Genomic DNA, 18,451 nt, shown 5'->3' with positions numbered 1-18,451 from the left:
TTATTTTTCACATTTTCAGTAACTTATTATTAGCTTATGTTTTCTAATTCCTAAAAGCATGCCACATATAGATATAAAAAATAATATAATAAAATGCTGAAAAAGTCAAAAATATGATAGTATTCTTTCAGCTTTGAAACTCTCCTAAATGTGTTTAGTGTTTTGAATGAAGGATTTCCTGCAGCATCTGACAGCGTGTTCCTGTGGTTTCCTCACCATGTTGTACCAGGCTGAGATGATGAGCTTCTCCTCCTGGTCGTGTCTGGAGCGCGTCCTCTCGAAATCATGCTGAACACACAGAGACGAGCGTGAGATCATCACCACCACCACATAAACAGCAGTCTGTCTGTGTGTGTGTGTGTCTGACCTCCAGGTGCTGTATCTTCCTGTCCTTCTCCGTCAGCTGGTTCTTCAGCACCTGGACTTCAGCAGGAACCGCGCTGGACTTCTGCTTGGGGTCCAGAGTCTTTATGACCTGAAACACAGAACGCCTGGCGTTCAGGGAGACACGAGCAGCACTGTTCTCTCACTATACAGCACTATCTATCTGCAGTCTGTACTGACGGTGCGAGCTTTCTCCACGTATCTCTTGTATCTGTCCTCCATCCGTCTCATGTCTTCATCCTTCTTCTTCAGGATCTCCTGCAGCTCGTCGATCTTCTTCGCCACTGACACACACACACACAAACACACACACACACACACACAGAGTGTATCACTTAGTATTGTGACAGCAGCTCAGATGTTTCTATAGGACTATTGTAACAAGCAGTTGTGTAACATAATAAAAGCATGGTTTACTCTTCAAAAATCCGTTTTTTGTCATACTGTAATGAACTGATGCAAAGCTTCAAACACACTCCAGTCTGTTAAGACTCTCCTGATTCTGAATCATTTGAATGAATCAGTTCGTTCAGATGAATTTTTAATGAACTGGTTCAATTCAAAAAGCGCAAGACAAAAAAATTTTTTTTTTTATTTCAGTCCAAGCCAATATATATATATATATATTTTTTTTAAAGACCAAAAATACCTATTATTGGAATGTATTACTGAAATTAAAAATAAAGCTAAAAAGAAATATAAACACCACAGAAATATAATAAAATTACTAAAACTGATAAAATTGGAAATTGAAATTATAATTAATATTGCAATATAAAAATATTATATTATGTAATAAAAAAAATGTAGAAATGTATTATTATTATTATTATACTAAAATTGAAAATAAATTAAAGCTAAACAGAAATATAAAAACTAATAAAAATGACAAAAGCACATAACATTACTAAAACTACAATAAAATTAGAAACTAAAAATAATTACATTATAAAAAAAGAAAAAAAGTATAAGACAAAAAATGTGCACAAAGTTCAGTCAGTTACCAAGGCATGACCTGAGGCGGCAGATGATTGGTCGATTAGGAGAGGTGGGCGGATAAAAACAGACGAGCAGGCGTTAATTTCAGCACCGCAAACAAAACCGTTACAGATCTCACACATCAATCAACCAGAGACAGACAGAGACTCTTTAGAGGATACTGTGTGGTTTAACATCAGATCAGATGATCAGGTGAGTCATATTAAATCAATCAATCAATCACAAACAGATGGAAATCACTCAAGCGCTGTTGTCTGAGGAGATACGCCACTCACTACACATTTACCATCCACTTCATAGGGATTTGACTGGAGCATTTTCTATCTGATATATGACATGAACCTCACAAAAACAGCTCAAACTTCACTCCAAAGTAAAAAGAAAACAATATCAATTAACAAATTTTTTTTTTAATAATTTACAAAAAAATTAAAAATGTAAACCTTTAAAATCTAGTCAGTTACCAAGGCAACATTTATAATTTCATTATTATTAAGCACTAAAATTACTTAAACTGAAATTAAAAATAAATTAAGGCTGAGCAGAAACATAAAATACTAATAAAAATAACTATTTAAAAAAATATATAAAACTGTATATATGCATAGTTTTAGTTCTTTAGTTTAGCCCAAATTTCACACCAAAATAAAAACCGTTTTTTAAAAAAGTTACTAAAAAGGTTAAAAAAAAACAAACATTCAAATTAGTGTAAATTACAATGATGGATGCTTTACAAATAATATATATTTTTAGTTTTAGTTTTTTTAATTAATTGGTATTTTTTAATATAAATTCTAAAACTAAAAATGTGAATTATTAAAAAAAGTGTTATTATTAAAAAGGTAAACAAAATTTAACCATAAAAACAAGTGTAAATTGCAACCAAAATACTACAATGGTGTATAAATACTTGATAAATAATATATATTTTTCAATAATATATTTTTTAAATTAATTGTTAATGCTACTAATTTTGTTTTAACAGGACTTCCATTTGGATTTGACTGGATGTTATTATGATATTATTGATTAATATCATTCAGCTCCGCCCACACTGACTTCCTTTTCTCATGTCAAATAATTTATGAAGTGGAGCAAGTTATTACATTCAGAAGAAAAATGATAATAGAATCATAATTCTTTAGACTGACGTCATGAATCGTTCGCAATAAGAGCAGACAGATGAATTAAAGGGTTATTTCACCCAAAAATGAAAATTAGCCCATAAATTACTCACCCCCGAGGCATCCTAGGTGTATATGACTTTCTTCTTTCAGACGAATCCAGTCGGAGTTATATTAAAAATTGTCTTTGATCTTTCAAGCTGTTTCATGGCACTCAGCGGGTGTTGCATGCATCAGTCCAAAACAAGTTAAATAAAAAGGCGCCCATCCATAAAAATAAAAAAAAAGTGTCTCACACGGCTCCAGGGGGTGGAACTTGGAACTTTAATGTAGCTTGCGCCAACAGTTGCACACAGAAGCAGCTACATTAAAGCTACATTAAAGTGATTATTAAGTTTTGAATATGGATATTTTTCTTACAAAAACGCATTGATTCGCTACAGAAGGCCTTTGTTCACCCCCCGGAGCCGTGTGAGACACTTTTTTTTTATGGATGGGCGCTTTTTATTTAACTTGTTTTGGACTGATGCATGCAACACCCGCTGAGTGCCATGAAACAGCTTGAAAGATCAAAGACAATTTTTAATATAACTCCGACTGGATTCGTCTGAAAGAAGAAAGTCATATACACCTAGGATGCCTCGGGAGTGAGTAATTTATGGCTAATTTTCATTTTTGGGTGAACTAACCCTTAAAGGAGTCGATTCGGTCTGAAATGAGGCGGATCGTCCAGCAGACAGCAGCACTGAGTGTTTGTGGACTGAACGGAGAGATTTTAGCTCAGACACAATCATGACGCGAGGAATCAGTTTTCAGTGTATGGGCTAATTTTCATTTTTGGGTGAACTAACCCTTTAAGGAGTCGATTCTGTCTGAAATGAGGCGGATCGTCCAGCAGACAGCAGCACTGAGTGTTTGTGGACTGATCGGAGAGATTTTAACTCAGACACAATCATGACGCGAGGAATCAGTTTTCAGTGAGTGTGTGTGTTACTGACGTCCTCGGTCTTGCTGTCCTGCTCCTGTAAAGCTCTCTGCAGTTCCTCCACCAGAGCGCTCAGCTCTGAGATCTGCTGCTGACTCAACCTGACACACACACAGACAGAGAGAGAGCACGTCACACTCCGTACGCTGATGTATCTGACACACGTCTCACACACACACAGACCGGTTCTGCGTCTCGAGTGTGTTCTGGCTGCGCTGTGAATCCTCCAGCTGCGTCTGAAGCTCCTCCTGTCTGTGTCTGTACGACTCCTCCTGAACACACAGCGTCTTATTCTCCTGCTGCAGACGCACAACCGTGTCCCTGACACACACACAGAGAGAAAACACATTCACATGTCAGACTCATCTTATGTACACAGATAAGTGCCAAGAATCATGTGGCACTGAAGACTGGAGTAATGATGCTGAAAGTTCAGCTTTGACTCACAGAAATAAATTACAGTTTAACATATGTTCACATAGAAAACAGTTATTTTAAATTTGACAGTTTTTACTGCATTTTTGATCCAAACTTTTGACCGCTAGTGTGTGTGATTAGCATTAAGTTTTGAAACAGCTAAACTGCTTAAATGTTTAACTAGTAAAGTCCAGACACACTACAAGCTACTACTAAAAATAATTACTACCCACATTGACGTCAGTCACTCTTTTTAATTTTATGACTATCAGATTGTATAATCTACGTAACATAAAATTCATTACATAATTCAAAGCTGTATTTATTTTGCAAAAAAAATCTGGAACATGAAAAGAAAATGTTACACTACATATTAGTGATACAACAACTTTTTTTAACCAAAAACTAAAATTAATTTGATATGAATAAATTATGAATAAATGTAATAATTAATCACATTTATTCAATGATCAACACTCAAGTGAAAACTGAGTTGCATATACACATTTCATCTGCAGTTTTTATCAAATTTTCAATTATATAAACCGAAAACCATCCGTCCAAATATGTTCGGTTATTGAAATTTTCGTGCATCACTACTAAATATTAATACAAAAAATTTATATCATTTATATAATGGAATAAAAACAGTATTATGTAGTTAAATTATTCTACGACAAAAGATAACGATTAAAAATGCAACACTGCCAGGCTTATTATAGTTAAAACTAAAACTATATTTACACTATTTAATATATATACTATATAACTTTTTCCTGCTAATTGCCAAGTCAACATTACTCCTTTTAAATCAGTTTACTAAAATAACTACAACTAAAATAAAAAAATAATAAAAATACACAGACATTTTAAAAACAAAATAAAAAAAAAGACAAACAACAAAATCACTAAAAAAAACTAAAATAAAAATGAAAACAAAATCTAAAAATAAACTCATTCAGAATATTATCACTATAATACTATCTCAAAGATACTAAAATAAGATGGATGTTTGAGAAGTCTATTAGCACATTTTTTTTAAATACAAGAAGATTCTTAAATAATTAGTAAATAATGTAAGTTAGCAAACAATTAAACAAACAACCACTTTGAATTCAGCAGCATCACTATTTCTGATGTTTTAACACTGACCTGAGCTCTGTAGGCATGATCTCTGCCGCCAGGCTGCCGACGGCTCCTGACTCAGCGCTCAGAGAATCTACAGACACACAGGGAGAGAGAGCTGATTGGTTGAGAGTGTGAGAGAGGGCGGGGCTTATGTTTCTGACTGTAGATGCAGTGTGTGTGACCTGTTAAGCACTGCTGCTGGACCTGCGCACATCTCAGCTCTTCAGTCGTCTCTCTCAGCGCGTCTCGCTCACCTATCAGCTTCTGCAGCGCACACACACACACACATTAATGCTCACAGTCACAGAGTCCCCCTGCTCTGATGTGAGGGATCTGTGTGGTACCTCTCTCTCCTTCAGAAGCGTCTCGTATTTGTCATTGAGGTTCTTGTACTCAAACTGCCATTTCTCAGCTTTCATGGCCTCGGCCGAGTGTTTGGCGCTCATCTCATGAGCCTGAGGAACACAAACATCCATTAGTCATTCATCTGAACGTGCTGCTTCAGAGTCCATCTGACGTTTTGATTCACTTGAAGCGGTTTTCTGAATTCACATTGGTGATTCCAGCCTGTGTCCATGAGGTTCATGAGGACTCAGAGTTGGTATCAAAGCACTCTGGCCTAATTGGTGGAAGTGGGAAAAAGTGATAGAATTTATGATTTATGAACAACTCTTTGCTGCATAAATTGTCTTTGGTGAGCAGACTGAATTTGTGGCATTTAATGCATTTGCAGCAGACAAAGTGCTGTTGTAAATGCATATTAGAGTGAATCTCACAAAAACAGCCCACATTTCACTCCAAAATAAAAATAAAATAATAATTAATAATCAATAAAAATAAACATTTTTAAATTGAATTACATTTGTTAAAAAATAAAAAAAAAGGCAAAAAAAGCAAAAATAAATAATGTTGTATAAATAGAAAATACACACACACACACACACACATACATTATATATATATATATATATAGCTAGATGTATATTTATACATACATATTAAATTATATGCATTTATTTACATGTATGTGTTCACACTTATTATATAATATATGCTATATAGATAACATTTTAAATATATTATATAACAAATATATCTTTATAATGATATATGTATTGTATACATATATATCTTTATAATTATATATCTTTATAATTACATATGTATTGTACAATAACATTCTGTATATAATATATGTATATATAACTTACATATGTATGTATTTACTACAAAAATGATTTACTACCTCTAATAATAGATAGAACAACAAAATTGCTCAAATAAAAAATCAATTCAAAATATTAATAAAAACAGTAACTTCTAATAGACACAAGATTAAGTCTAACAAATTAGTACATTTATAAAAACTAAGAAACAAAATAAATATAAAAAATTCAACTCACTTAAAAATAAAAATTAAATTCAAACTTGAAAACTAAATTAGATACAAACTTAAATTAAAACTAGTGCGGTCAAATGATTAATCACATCCAAAATAAAAGTTTGTTTACATAATATATCTGTGTGTGCTGTTTAGGCTTGCCGCGATAGATGGAAGCGAGGAAAAGAGGGAACGCCCCGCCCCCGCGGTGATACCGGTATTACCAGTGTTGTTTTGTTACAACACTGGTAACAAACCGGTGGGAAAATTTCCTCACCGTCACAACTAGGGCTGGGCAAAAAAATAGATTTTTCGATATATCGTTTTTTAAAATGTGGTCGATTCAATATCGATTCTCAAAGGGCGACTGAAAACTACTGCGTGCGACTATGAAAATGTTTTTAGGAGTAGCAGTGCGACTGACCAGATCATCATCACTGTGACGCTTTTGGTAATGAGAACAAAGGGTCAAAAACAATGATAAAAAAAAAGCGATGTGAACAACAATTTCTGGCATCTTCATTTTGTGGATCTTGATTTGCTAGTACTCATACTGACGGTGTAAACTCGTGTGCTGACGTGAGCAGTGTAAGCAGCGTTCCTTCACCTGTCTCTTGTAGGTGTCGAGCTGCGAGCGGATGGCGTTCGCTCGGCGCAGCTCCTCCTCCAGCTCACAGGTGCGCTGCATGTAGACGTGGTTCCTCTCCTCCAGCAGACGCACCTGTCTGCGCAGATCGCCCAGATCCTCCAGCTTGCGTTTGTATGTCTCCACCATGGCCTCCAGTCGACTCACGCGGTCAGACGAGTGCCTGCAGCAGGAAACACCAGTGATGAACACAGAAAGAGCGTGTCAAACAGCAGGCAGCGAGGCGTCTGGCGTCTCGGACCTGAGGATGTCCATCTCATCTTTGAGGGACTGGGCCTCCTGAGCGAGGCTGGTGAGCTCCTCGTTCCTCAGCTGCAGATCCGTCACCTCTCGCTCCAGAACATCTGCTCGCACACGCAGGTCGTCTCGACTGCTGTCCAGCCTGAAACACACAACCAAACAAACATTATCAGGCTGGGAGATTTGGGTTGGATGTTGTAGTGAGTTTGACAACGTTTAATTTCTCATACCACTGATGCTTAGAAGATATCAATGTTAAAAGAACAGAAAAGGATCTTTTTTCATTTTGACCCAAAAGGACGCAGCAGCCTTTGCATGAGATTTCTTTCTGGTTCACATTACTGGTGATAAACTTTAAACACAAGCCTATGGGTTCATTTTTCACATTCACATAATGCTAAAATTATAATTACTTATAAAATTATAACTATAATTGGTCCATGTTTTTACACAGTACTGTAACAAAGCTAAAAAAAAATTTTTTTTAAATTACACAGAGGGAGAGGAGTCATTTTTCTATTTGAAAATAATATATAGAAAATATATAATTATAATAAAGAAATAGTATGAATATATTATTATTTATATAATATTAAATGGAAATATAATACTGTTTTTGTGTGAATGGATATAACCAGAAAAGAAATTAATACTTTTTTGTAATTAATTACAATTATAATAGTATAGTATAGGAATATTAATATCATATGATATTAACGTAACAGTGCATAAATATAATACTATAATTCTTTTTGTATTTGTATGAATAGACGTATACAGAATTTAAGTAATAATGATTATATTAATTTTATTTATAATAATATTGTATTAATACAATGTAAATGATACAATGATATTACAATTCTTGATTTTCAATTAATGATAAATAATATTAATTTAATTTATAACGCATATAGAAATAACAGTATTATATTATTAATCAAATACTACATAAATATTATAATATAATATTACAATTATTTATACAATATTATAAAGTTATAGAACTTGGTATTTGTAAGAATGGATATAGCCTGAAATCAATTAGGTAATACATTTTTTAGAATTAACTACAATTAATTTAATTTATAATACAATATAGAAATAATATTATCATATAAATCATAAATATAGTGCTATAATATTAGAATTATTTATAAAATATTATATAGAAATATTTTATTTATGAACGGATACTGGCAGAATTCAATTTAGTAATGATTAAGGATATTAATTTTATTTATAATTATATGATCATAGTGTTAATATAATACTACATAAATAAAATTATAACATTACAAGTATTTATAATTATTATCATATTGTTAATATAATACTAGGTAAATATAAAACTGTAATATTACAATTATATGATTTTTTATTTGTATGAATGGAAAACCAAAAGTTAATAATTATGACTATATAATATACAATACAGAAATGATATTAACATTATGACAACAGTAATAATAAAAAAAAAAAAATTTTGAATGTATATTTTCATATGAAGATGTAGGTTTTATCCACTTTTCACTGTCCAGTGAATCAGATTTGGAGCATCAGTGTGATTAAAGGCTGAGTGTTCAAGTCTGTGAGTTTCGATCTACAGAAGACCAGCATAAACACTCTGGGCCCTGTCGTGGAGCTGCGCGAGGGGCCTCACACCTGTAGTTCTCCTCCTGCAGCTGCTCCATCTGACTCTGCAGCAGCAGCAGCTTCTTGTTGGTGATGGTGGAGGAGACGTCGGGCGTCTCGCAGCGATTGAGACGCTCCCGCAGAGACTGAAGCTCCACCTGCAGCGAGGACTTCTCCTCCATCAAAACAGACACCTGAATCACACACAAACATCTCACTTACTACTCAAGCCAACCTTCCTGCTTTTATTATCATTCAGTTCAGCGGTCACCTGCTGCTGGAGCTCCCGGCAGCGGTGTGTGTAGTCTCTATCGTCCGTCTCTTCACTCAAAAAATAATACTTCCTGGACTGAGGATCAACAGGATGAGAAAACGTGAGATAATGCAGAAAACCCGAACCCACCCGATCCTAAACACCACACACTCACCTGACTGTCGAAATCCCCGTACGTCTCTGGAGTTCCTGCCTCCACGGGCCCTTTGGTGAGCAGCTGAGACACAAACACAGTAAGACCTCCATTAGATCAACAGCACAGCGGTCACACGCTCAATCTGCTGCTCTTCACAGATCTACACGTGGCCTTCTGGGAGAACAGAGCGAGTTTTCACACAGATCAGTGGAGAGACTGTCCTCCTCATCGTTTGAATGGAGGAAGTTACAGAGAAATAAACATTTGAATAAAGCCCAAAAGTGACGACAGCGACCCGAGACCTGAAGTATTTCACATTCACTTCCTCCACGGGGACTTCATTTATGTATTTTGGAGCATGTGTGCGAATGAAAAAAATATATAAAAATCCCAACAGGTCCTTGAAAAGAAATTTAATGTCATAAGAAGTCTTATACACACTGCCGTTCAAAAGATTTTTAATGTTTTTTTTTAACAGTCTCTTATGCTCATCAAGGCTGTATTGATACATAAAAAAAAAACAGTAATATTGTGAAATATTATTGCAAATTCTAATACTGGTTTACTATTTTACTATACTTTAAAATATAGTTTATTTCTGTGACGCAGCACTGAATTTTCAGCATCATTACTCCAGTCTTCAGTGTCACATGATCCTTCAGAAATCATTCTAATATGCTGATTTATTATCGGTGTTGAAACGGTTGTGCTGCTTCATATTTTTTGGAACCTGTGAAACATTTTTCTTTAATTCTTTGAGGAATAAACAGTTAAAAAGTACAGCATTTATTCAGAATATAATTCTTTTTTAACAATATAAGTCTTTACTATCTGTTTTTATCCATTTAACACATATTTGCTGACTAAAAGTATTACATTCTTAAAAAAAAAAAAAATAATTTACTAACCCAGAAGACTGGAGTAATGCTGCTGAAAATTCAGCTTGGCTTCACAGGAATAAATTATATTTTAAAGTATATTAAAATAGAAAACTGTCATTTTAAATTGCAATAATATTTCAAATTACAGTTTTTTTCAGTATTTTTGATCAAAAAAATGCAGCCTTGATGGGCAGAAGAAACATATTTAAAAATCTTACTGATCCCAAACTTTTGAACGGCAATGTATCTTAAATGGTATAACAAACATCTTAATTTTTTAAAGATCTTACATTTCAGAACAGAAAAGCAAGAATGATGAAACAGCTTAACGTGATTATCAAACTTCAAAAGGCTATGATTTACTGAAATAAATCTGAGCGCCGCTGCATGTTTCAAAGTTAAAAGGCTGCACTGTTACATATTCGACAGGCTTGCTGTTTCAGAGCAGTTTACGATCAAAGACAACAGCATATTTATGCCAAACGATTACTCATAGACTGTTTATCAATTATGAAAGTGTATATTGCAATATGTAAATAGAGGATATGATCGTAAGAGTGAATATTTTATCTCCATCTGTTCAAACGAACAGATATTTCAAAATAAGAGTCCTTGTGTATTTTGGGCTTGTTTATAATTATAAGTCCAGCGTTATGCATAAAGTTTTTTCTCATGTTATTATTGGAATTTTGGTTACACAATAAACCGTATCTGGCATTTCATATAATTATAAATTATATATAAACAAATAAAGAATGCAGTTTAAAGCTAAATATTTAAAAACCCAATACACATTTTGTATTCTGATTAAATCATTCGGCATGCTAATTTCTCCTTGCATCCCTTTACTAAGGAAAAGCTTACATTACTTGCTCAATTTTCATTGCATTCTCAAAGTTTTGTTTCAATATGCTCCTAAAAGCACAAGTGCTTCTTTTGAAATAAGTGTGTAACAGAGGTGTGTTGTGTACCTCTTGTATAGCCGTCATCACAACATGCTGCACTGATTCCTCCAGCGTCATGATCTGCTGAATGTGCTCTGAGAAAGGAAAGAAAATCATATAGTTATGACATTTAGGCTGATGGTTAATTAACAGACCAAAAAAAACAAAAAAAATCACTATTTTACAGATAAATTATTCTCAAGTCATTTTGAAAAACATACACCTAATGAAGTCATTCATTAAAATTCATGTGCCCTCGTAATCTTTAATCAAAAACGTTAACCTCCCCTCCCCCTCAAAACGACTCATCTTCTCTTTCGGTCACGAGCTATGGCGCAAGGCCGGAGCTAGTGATGTGAGGGGTAAACGCTGGGATAAACGACAGGGGGAAAGCTAATGCTTCACTTTATAGCACTGACACCAGTAGGGAGTACGTACGTTACCCCTAAACATTGAAAAGATATTAGGATATTACCACATTAGTCTTAGGACATCGCAAACTAATTTTTTTCATGAATATAACTTAGCCTGATGGAGGCTCATCTGATGGCTCAGTCATTCAGGCAGTCTCTCTCTCTCTCTCGCGTACGCGTGCTGTTTAGGCATGCTTTGTGCCGTTGATCGTCGTCATCATCCTTAATAAATAAAACATTATTCATGCTTGGGTGTCAGCTGTGAATCCTCCATTTTGTTAGCAACGCCCCAGCTTCCAACGATCCAATCAATTCCCGAATGACGAAATCAAGTCCCGCCCTCTCATTTCAGATGCCGTTTCACTCGGATATATGTCACAGTAGAGAAAAAAGACAATCGCAACTTCCGTTTCATGCCGACTTTAAGGCTCAGTAAACAAATACGGCACTGAGTTAGAATTATTAAAATTAATTATATTTGAATTATTAAAATATTTAAAATAAAATATTCACACTGTATATTGTACAATATTTTATCATTTAATTTATCATATTAGATTTAATGATATAGGTATATTTCATTGGTATATCTCAATTTCATTTATTATGCTAATAAATTGATTATACTACTGAAATTAATAATTTCATATAATATTATGCAAAACCCTGAAGACTTTAACATGCATAAAAGCAGGAGATGTTGAGTATCTGTTTGTAAATATGAGTTTTACTACGGCTTCACATGTGTTTCTGATTACTTCTAAACGTCATCTGATTTCAAAATGTTTCGGAGCTCATTAACACCTGTACTGTCAGATTGATAACAGCTGGTTTTTCCCCATCACTCCCCTCTAGTGATTTCTCTCATGGTGCTCGTGTCTCTGAGCCTCCATTCATGCTGTCAGCGGGGGTCGCTCTAATCTCAGCTCAGTTTTTGTTCTCTTTTCTAGTCTGTCCATCAGACCGTAACACTGTGGTCACATGACTGATCATGTGACCCAGGGCTTCTAATCTCTTGTGTACCTTGTTTCTGATCGCAGCTGACGGCGCAGCCCAGAACCAGCTGAAGCAGACGACCCAGTTCAGTCACGTCCCCCATCTCACCGATCAGACACACGTCAGGAACGTGCTCGTCAGACACCTGCTGACCCAACACCTGACACACACACAATACGTTACTAGCTAATAACAGCCTCAATAACAGGTTAACATAACTAAAAATTTCAACAGAGAACATGTTGTAAAGAGTTAAAATATAACAGACCCATTGTACAGACACAAATGTATACATACACACACAAATATACACACGTGTGTAAGCATTCATAAATGTGTACAATCTAGGGCTGCACGATAAATTGAAATGGAATCGAGATCGCGATTCGACAGAAGCTGTGATTGTCATGCGTATCTTTCAGTGAAGCACGGTTCTGTGATCAGCAGTAAATCTCCATCCAAAGGCCAGAGGGCGCTCTCGCACTGAAACTCCAAATACGCCTCGCTGGAGCAGCATTTACTTCACAGAGCCGTAGTTCACTGAGAAGCTATGCAAACAGCTGTCATTATCGCAACGATTTCAGAATCGCGCAACAAAATCGCCTGCGATTTTTTTTGCGTAACTTGTCAGTAGGGCTGCACGATAAATCGCATGCGATATTTAACGTGCATCTTGTCAGTAAAGCCGTTCTGTAATCAATGTTAACGAGTACGAGTACAGGAGACCAGTATCGGGCCCGATACCGATACCAGTATCGGTGCATCCTATATATATATATAGCGCTTTCATTGAATTGCTGCACACCCAACGCGCCTTACAATCGTATGAGGGGATCTCTATTGATAATCACAACATGTTGGACGTGATACTTATGTTATAAAGACAACAACACATTTTTGTACACGATAAAAGCTCCTTGTGGTTTCTCGGTTTGTCCAATTTAAGCATCCATAAACAATGCAAAACCCTGGCATTTTGAGTTTCTGCTAGTGATTTCTATGGAGAGAAAAATCACTTCCTGCCCTCCAGCTGCATTTCACGTGTCATCAGAATCACGTGATTGCAAACAACCTATTAGTTATTGTAGTATTTAAATTTAAATTCCCAAAATTGAGAAACAATATAATAATATCTAAATATATAATGGAAGTATATTTTATAATATATTTACTGTATAAAAGTACATATTTTATCATTTACTTGTTATTCAAGTATTACACACACACAAATACATATCCCCTTTATGTGAACCTCTGGTTCAAAGGTACAAAGGAAAGCAGCTTTTGATAGACTTCAATCACACAAAACATAACTTACATCATGATAATACTCCATCATGCTCTGAAGGATCTTCTTGAGGTTGCTGACCTGTCAGAGCACATGTGTGTTTACTCAGACCCATGAACATCCTGTATACTGTACAGAAAACCTCTTTACTAGAGAGAAATCTAATAAAACTAAAGTACCTTCAGCCTCCAGTTTGTGCCGCCATCCTCTTTTATCCTGCTGAGCCACGTCTCATTAAACCAGGACGAATCTCTGAGAGAAACAGAAGAGAAACGCTCTTAAAACACAGAGCCAACACAATTTATCATGCATCATGAAGGAAAAGGTCTGTGAGTGGTCTTGAGGGCCAGTGAATGAGAAGTATTCACAATCAGCTGTCATATTTGACATGCATGTGTGCCGGCGGTTTAACGGTGTTTCAGACATCCAGCGCATCTGTCAGATCAGCTTTCACGTGAATAGTTGACGTTCCTTCATAAACATTTGCAGAAAGTCACACCCACACGTTACACTCACATTTTATTGAGCACATGTGCGATGGCCACGCCGCTGGTGAGCTCATGTTTGCTCACACACGACGGCACCTGAAATGTCTGCAGCTGGAACACAGAAAGAGACAGAAAATTAGACAAATACAGACATGAGAGGTGTATACAAAAACAGGATCCGTTTAAAACTTGTGTTGTTTAAGGTCTAAGACACCTTTTAGAAAAATAAATAAATAATAAAAACAAGATTAAAATAAATTAAAGACAAATATATTACAATAAATTAATTACAATAAAACAATTAAATAAACAATAAAATAGATTAATGTAAAAGTAAAATTAAAGTAAACATAAAAATGCATATGTACTATAGTGAACAGATTTTTTTCTAATAAATATAAATACAACTCAAAATAAATCTTTTTCAAATAAACCTTTACAAATATTTATTAAACAAATTGAACGAACTGAACAAATAAAAACAAACGTTCATACCTACTTTGATATATTACAAGTAATATCTGCGTAATTGTTACAGAAAAACATACTAAAAGACTGTAATTTATTATTTTGGTACATGTACAGCAGTATGTCTCAAAAGTGAGATCAAAAACAATAAGTTTACTGAGGTAAATAAAGTCATGGTTTGTTCCTCAACTGTGAGGGACATTTTTGTTATTTTATTTGAGGAGGATATATTGATTTCACCGGAGGTTATGTTGTTTTGAACTCTTATAATCAGTCTAAACTCATTTCAGGACCTTTGGTCAGTTACATAATGAGTTTAACACACCAAACACACACATGCAGAGCTGTATAAAACACTAATAAAATCGCCTGACTGATATACGAGCGAATGATAAACAGAAAACGGCGATTCATTCTTTGAAAGTCATAAACTCGGTGAAATGTGAGATTGCACCTGCTGCTAACAGGCTAGCGCGCTAAACACAAACAAACAACTAACGTTACTTCATTCTCAGTCAATACAGACGGACACTCTTTAAATATCAGCTTAAGTGAACAGAACGGGTTTATATCTTACCCAGATGAATAAAGAGTCACTCAGTTGGTGTTTATTGAGGCTCATGGTGCCGGTTTGCGCTGCTACACACACTAGCAGCGCTGCTAAATGCGTTCACACCATAGACACGAACTGACGCGTCACCGACGCACTTATTTGCGCCGCGAGAACTCTAGTAGCCATAGCAACACAGCGACGCGCTCGCTGCATATTTCAATTAAATATATGTAAATAATCAACTTATTTTAATCACATTTAAATATTTAACTTAACAAAAATATTAGTTTACCCAAAAGTTAAAATTCCGTCACTTACTCACCCTCAAGTTTCAAACCTGTACCAATGTCTTTCTTCTGTTGAACACAAAAGAAGATATTTTGAAGAATGTTGGTAACCAAACAAGTTGCCGGTAGCCATTGACTTACATAGTATTTTATCCATAAAATGGAAGTCAAAGGGGACCAGAAACTTACACATTCTTCTATCACGCTACATTTACATAATATACATTACATTTTGTTGTAATTAAGTTAATAAGGTCTGTATACAGCGGCTCGTAAATTTAGAGAATTGGTTAAAATGACAAAATTGCAAAAAAAAAAAAAAAAAAACAATAACAAAAAAACATGACGTTTTGAAAATTAAAAAAAAAACATCCAAAATAAAACCAGTGTGTGACGCAGATCTGTTGAGTGACCACTAGACGGCAGAAGCCAACAGCCAAAGTCAACAGTGTTAGTTTTTTTTATTTCATTATTATTATTGACCAGAACGAATAAACAACATTATACAAAAATTTACATAAACATGCCAGAGTGTACAAACAATTGATTCAATAATTAGCTTTTTTTATTTTTTATTAATGCTCATAAATCAAAAACAGTATACAAAAAATAACACAACCATCAGCATAAAAATGATAGACAATAATAACAAAACAAAATAAAAAACAATAAATAAGAAAAAGGCGGTGTTTAATCCATTACAACCTGGAAAAAAATTTGAGACTTAATTAAAGATTCTTTGCTTTTTATTAACAATGTTCTCCAAAGTGGTGCGTTTTAATCTCTTGGAGAAAATGAATGCAATTTGGCTTGGATCCTGACCATTTCTTCTTAAGTATGTGAAATTTTCCCAAAATAATAAAAAGTTGCAGGCTACAAGTAAAGTAAAATTATTATTATTATTACTTTCATTGGAATAGGCTACATAAATATATAAAAAAGTATTTAACTTTAATATAATATTTGTTTTCCTTCTAATTAAATTTTCCATATCCACCCAGAAAATCCTTGTGTATACACAATTACAAACAGATGGACAATAGACTCCTTTTCAAGTGTTGTTTAAGGTTTCTTAATTAATTATGCATTCTTTGTCATCATAAAGCGGGAGAAATCTGGAAGACAATTCAAATGTATTAAAATTACGTCTTTAGTATTCGGCAACAGTCAGTGCTAAAGTACAAAATAAAACAATCATAATGGTGGACATCTCAAAAGGCGTCTAGACTGCAAGTAAACATTGTGGATAATTAATTATTCATACTCAAATGTGCTTTGAGAACATTTTAATATAAATCTAGAATATTTTCCTCACAGATCGACCCTATAGTTATCAATCTGTAAGAACAGCACTTGTCAAAATTACTGGAGAAATAAGAACTTTTTTTTTTAAAAATCATCACTACTAAGTGTTGAAGCTCCCCATGACACTTCACACGTAAACCTGTGTTTATATTAGGCCGACATCTCTAGCCCGCTCTCTGCTTTTGACACGTTCACACGCGCTTACGTCACTTCCTGCTCCTCCCATCCGGCCTGTCAATCACCCGCGGTTACCCAACACCTCTTATTGCAGTTACTGTGTAACTTATCTATAGGTAAATAAATTATGCATAAAGGGAAAAAAGTCTCCATTTATTTTGACAGGTCTGGAGCTCGGCTGTGGTCTGATCCGCACCGGAAGCGCTCTGAGACGCGGACGGAAACGGCAGGGTCACTGGTTTACATGCTGCTCTCTGGTTATGGTTAGTCATCCTCCAGGGCTTCATGACTAACAAGCTGGCAAAAGACAGGAAGGGGGTTTTCACAAGAACCGACGGACGACTATTTTCATCCAGGAACCTTCCTCTTCTCTGAGCTCGACCCGTCTGCCCATCCAGATGTGCTTCCTGAAACTACTTCCGTTAAATAACTGTGACACATTATTTTTCTTTCCCCTGCTCTCTTCTCAATGTACATTTAACATACTATTTTGTCAAAGCATCAACACACAAACATACAAAGAAGAAAGGGGAAATAATTAAATGGAAGTAATGATAATGAAAATATGAATACAAAATATTTAATAAAAAAATAGACAAACTATAAAATTAAATACACTAAACTTTCATTAACACATTAATGGACATTTTCTTTTAATGATTTAAATAATATTCTATCATAATAAATGTTATAATAAATAAATAATATAATATAATTATTCTTCCTCCAATATTTATTCTTAATATTGTTGAAATATAATTTAAAAAATAATTTGATAAGTTTAAAATATTTAATAGTAATGTATTTTATAATAATAAATTCATATAAATATGTCCAATCATATTTCTTAATATAATTAAAATATAGTTATTTTAAAATATAAAAATGTAATAGTGTATGTATATTTTTCTTTGTAAATAGTGCATCTGATAAATCTTTCAACTTGAAATCCTCAACAATATACATGATTTAGGGAATCATTCATGTCTGGAGCACAAAAGTATGACAAAAAATAAAATTAAATGATACTTCATTTAGAAGAGCTCACTGCAAATTCTGGATGCTGGTAAAGTGACATTTTTCAGACTCTAATTTAGGGTTACACACCCACATCTGACGTCAGAACAGACTAAACAGACTCTGTTTTAAGCACAGCTTCTGGTGCAGACTGAATATGGAAGGCAGACGGGGCCAAAAGCCCTTTAAAGGAACGCATGAAATTCAACCATGTCAACACACACTTTTTGTCTGTGTTAACGTGACAACACGCACAGCAGCCTATGAAATTGGTGTATTTGAGAC

At 34.5% G+C, this 18,451-nt stretch overlaps 1 protein-coding gene across 1 annotated transcript in view; it reads right to left on the bottom strand.

The window, feature by feature from the left end:
- Nucleotides 1–15,519, bottom strand: part of hook2 (hook microtubule-tethering protein 2) — a 17,200-nt gene extending 1,681 nt beyond the window's left edge. The window contains exons 1-19 of the mRNA XM_016554066.1: nucleotides 15,405–15,519; nucleotides 14,388–14,470; nucleotides 14,051–14,123; nucleotides 13,902–13,952; nucleotides 12,611–12,743; nucleotides 11,202–11,269; nucleotides 9,368–9,430; nucleotides 9,211–9,288; nucleotides 8,970–9,133; nucleotides 7,306–7,446; nucleotides 7,026–7,227; nucleotides 5,382–5,492; nucleotides 5,220–5,301; nucleotides 5,062–5,128; nucleotides 3,676–3,813; nucleotides 3,502–3,593; nucleotides 565–737; nucleotides 368–475; nucleotides 217–288 (exon numbers count right to left, since the gene is read on the bottom strand). Of these exons, the coding sequence (XP_016409552.1) occupies nucleotides 217–288; nucleotides 368–475; nucleotides 565–737; nucleotides 3,502–3,593; nucleotides 3,676–3,813; nucleotides 5,062–5,128; nucleotides 5,220–5,301; nucleotides 5,382–5,492; nucleotides 7,026–7,227; nucleotides 7,306–7,446; nucleotides 8,970–9,133; nucleotides 9,211–9,288; nucleotides 9,368–9,430; nucleotides 11,202–11,269; nucleotides 12,611–12,743; nucleotides 13,902–13,952; nucleotides 14,051–14,123; nucleotides 14,388–14,470; nucleotides 15,405–15,449 (1,944 nt within the window). The 5' untranslated portion in view covers nucleotides 15,450–15,519. The remainder of the gene's footprint in view (nucleotides 1–216; nucleotides 289–367; nucleotides 476–564; nucleotides 738–3,501; nucleotides 3,594–3,675; nucleotides 3,814–5,061; nucleotides 5,129–5,219; nucleotides 5,302–5,381; nucleotides 5,493–7,025; nucleotides 7,228–7,305; nucleotides 7,447–8,969; nucleotides 9,134–9,210; nucleotides 9,289–9,367; nucleotides 9,431–11,201; nucleotides 11,270–12,610; nucleotides 12,744–13,901; nucleotides 13,953–14,050; nucleotides 14,124–14,387; nucleotides 14,471–15,404) is intronic.
- Nucleotides 15,520–18,451: the final 2,932 nt, after the last annotated feature.

This window comes from Sinocyclocheilus rhinocerous, unplaced genomic scaffold, assembly GCF_001515625.1.
Source record: "Sinocyclocheilus rhinocerous isolate Xijiao unplaced genomic scaffold, SAMN03320098_v1.1 scaffold1818, whole genome shotgun sequence".
NCBI lineage: Eukaryota > Metazoa > Chordata > Actinopteri > Cypriniformes > Cyprinidae > Sinocyclocheilus > Sinocyclocheilus rhinocerous.
The sequence above is the reverse complement of the archived record's forward strand: the minus strand, read 5'-3'. Positions and strand labels throughout refer to the sequence as shown.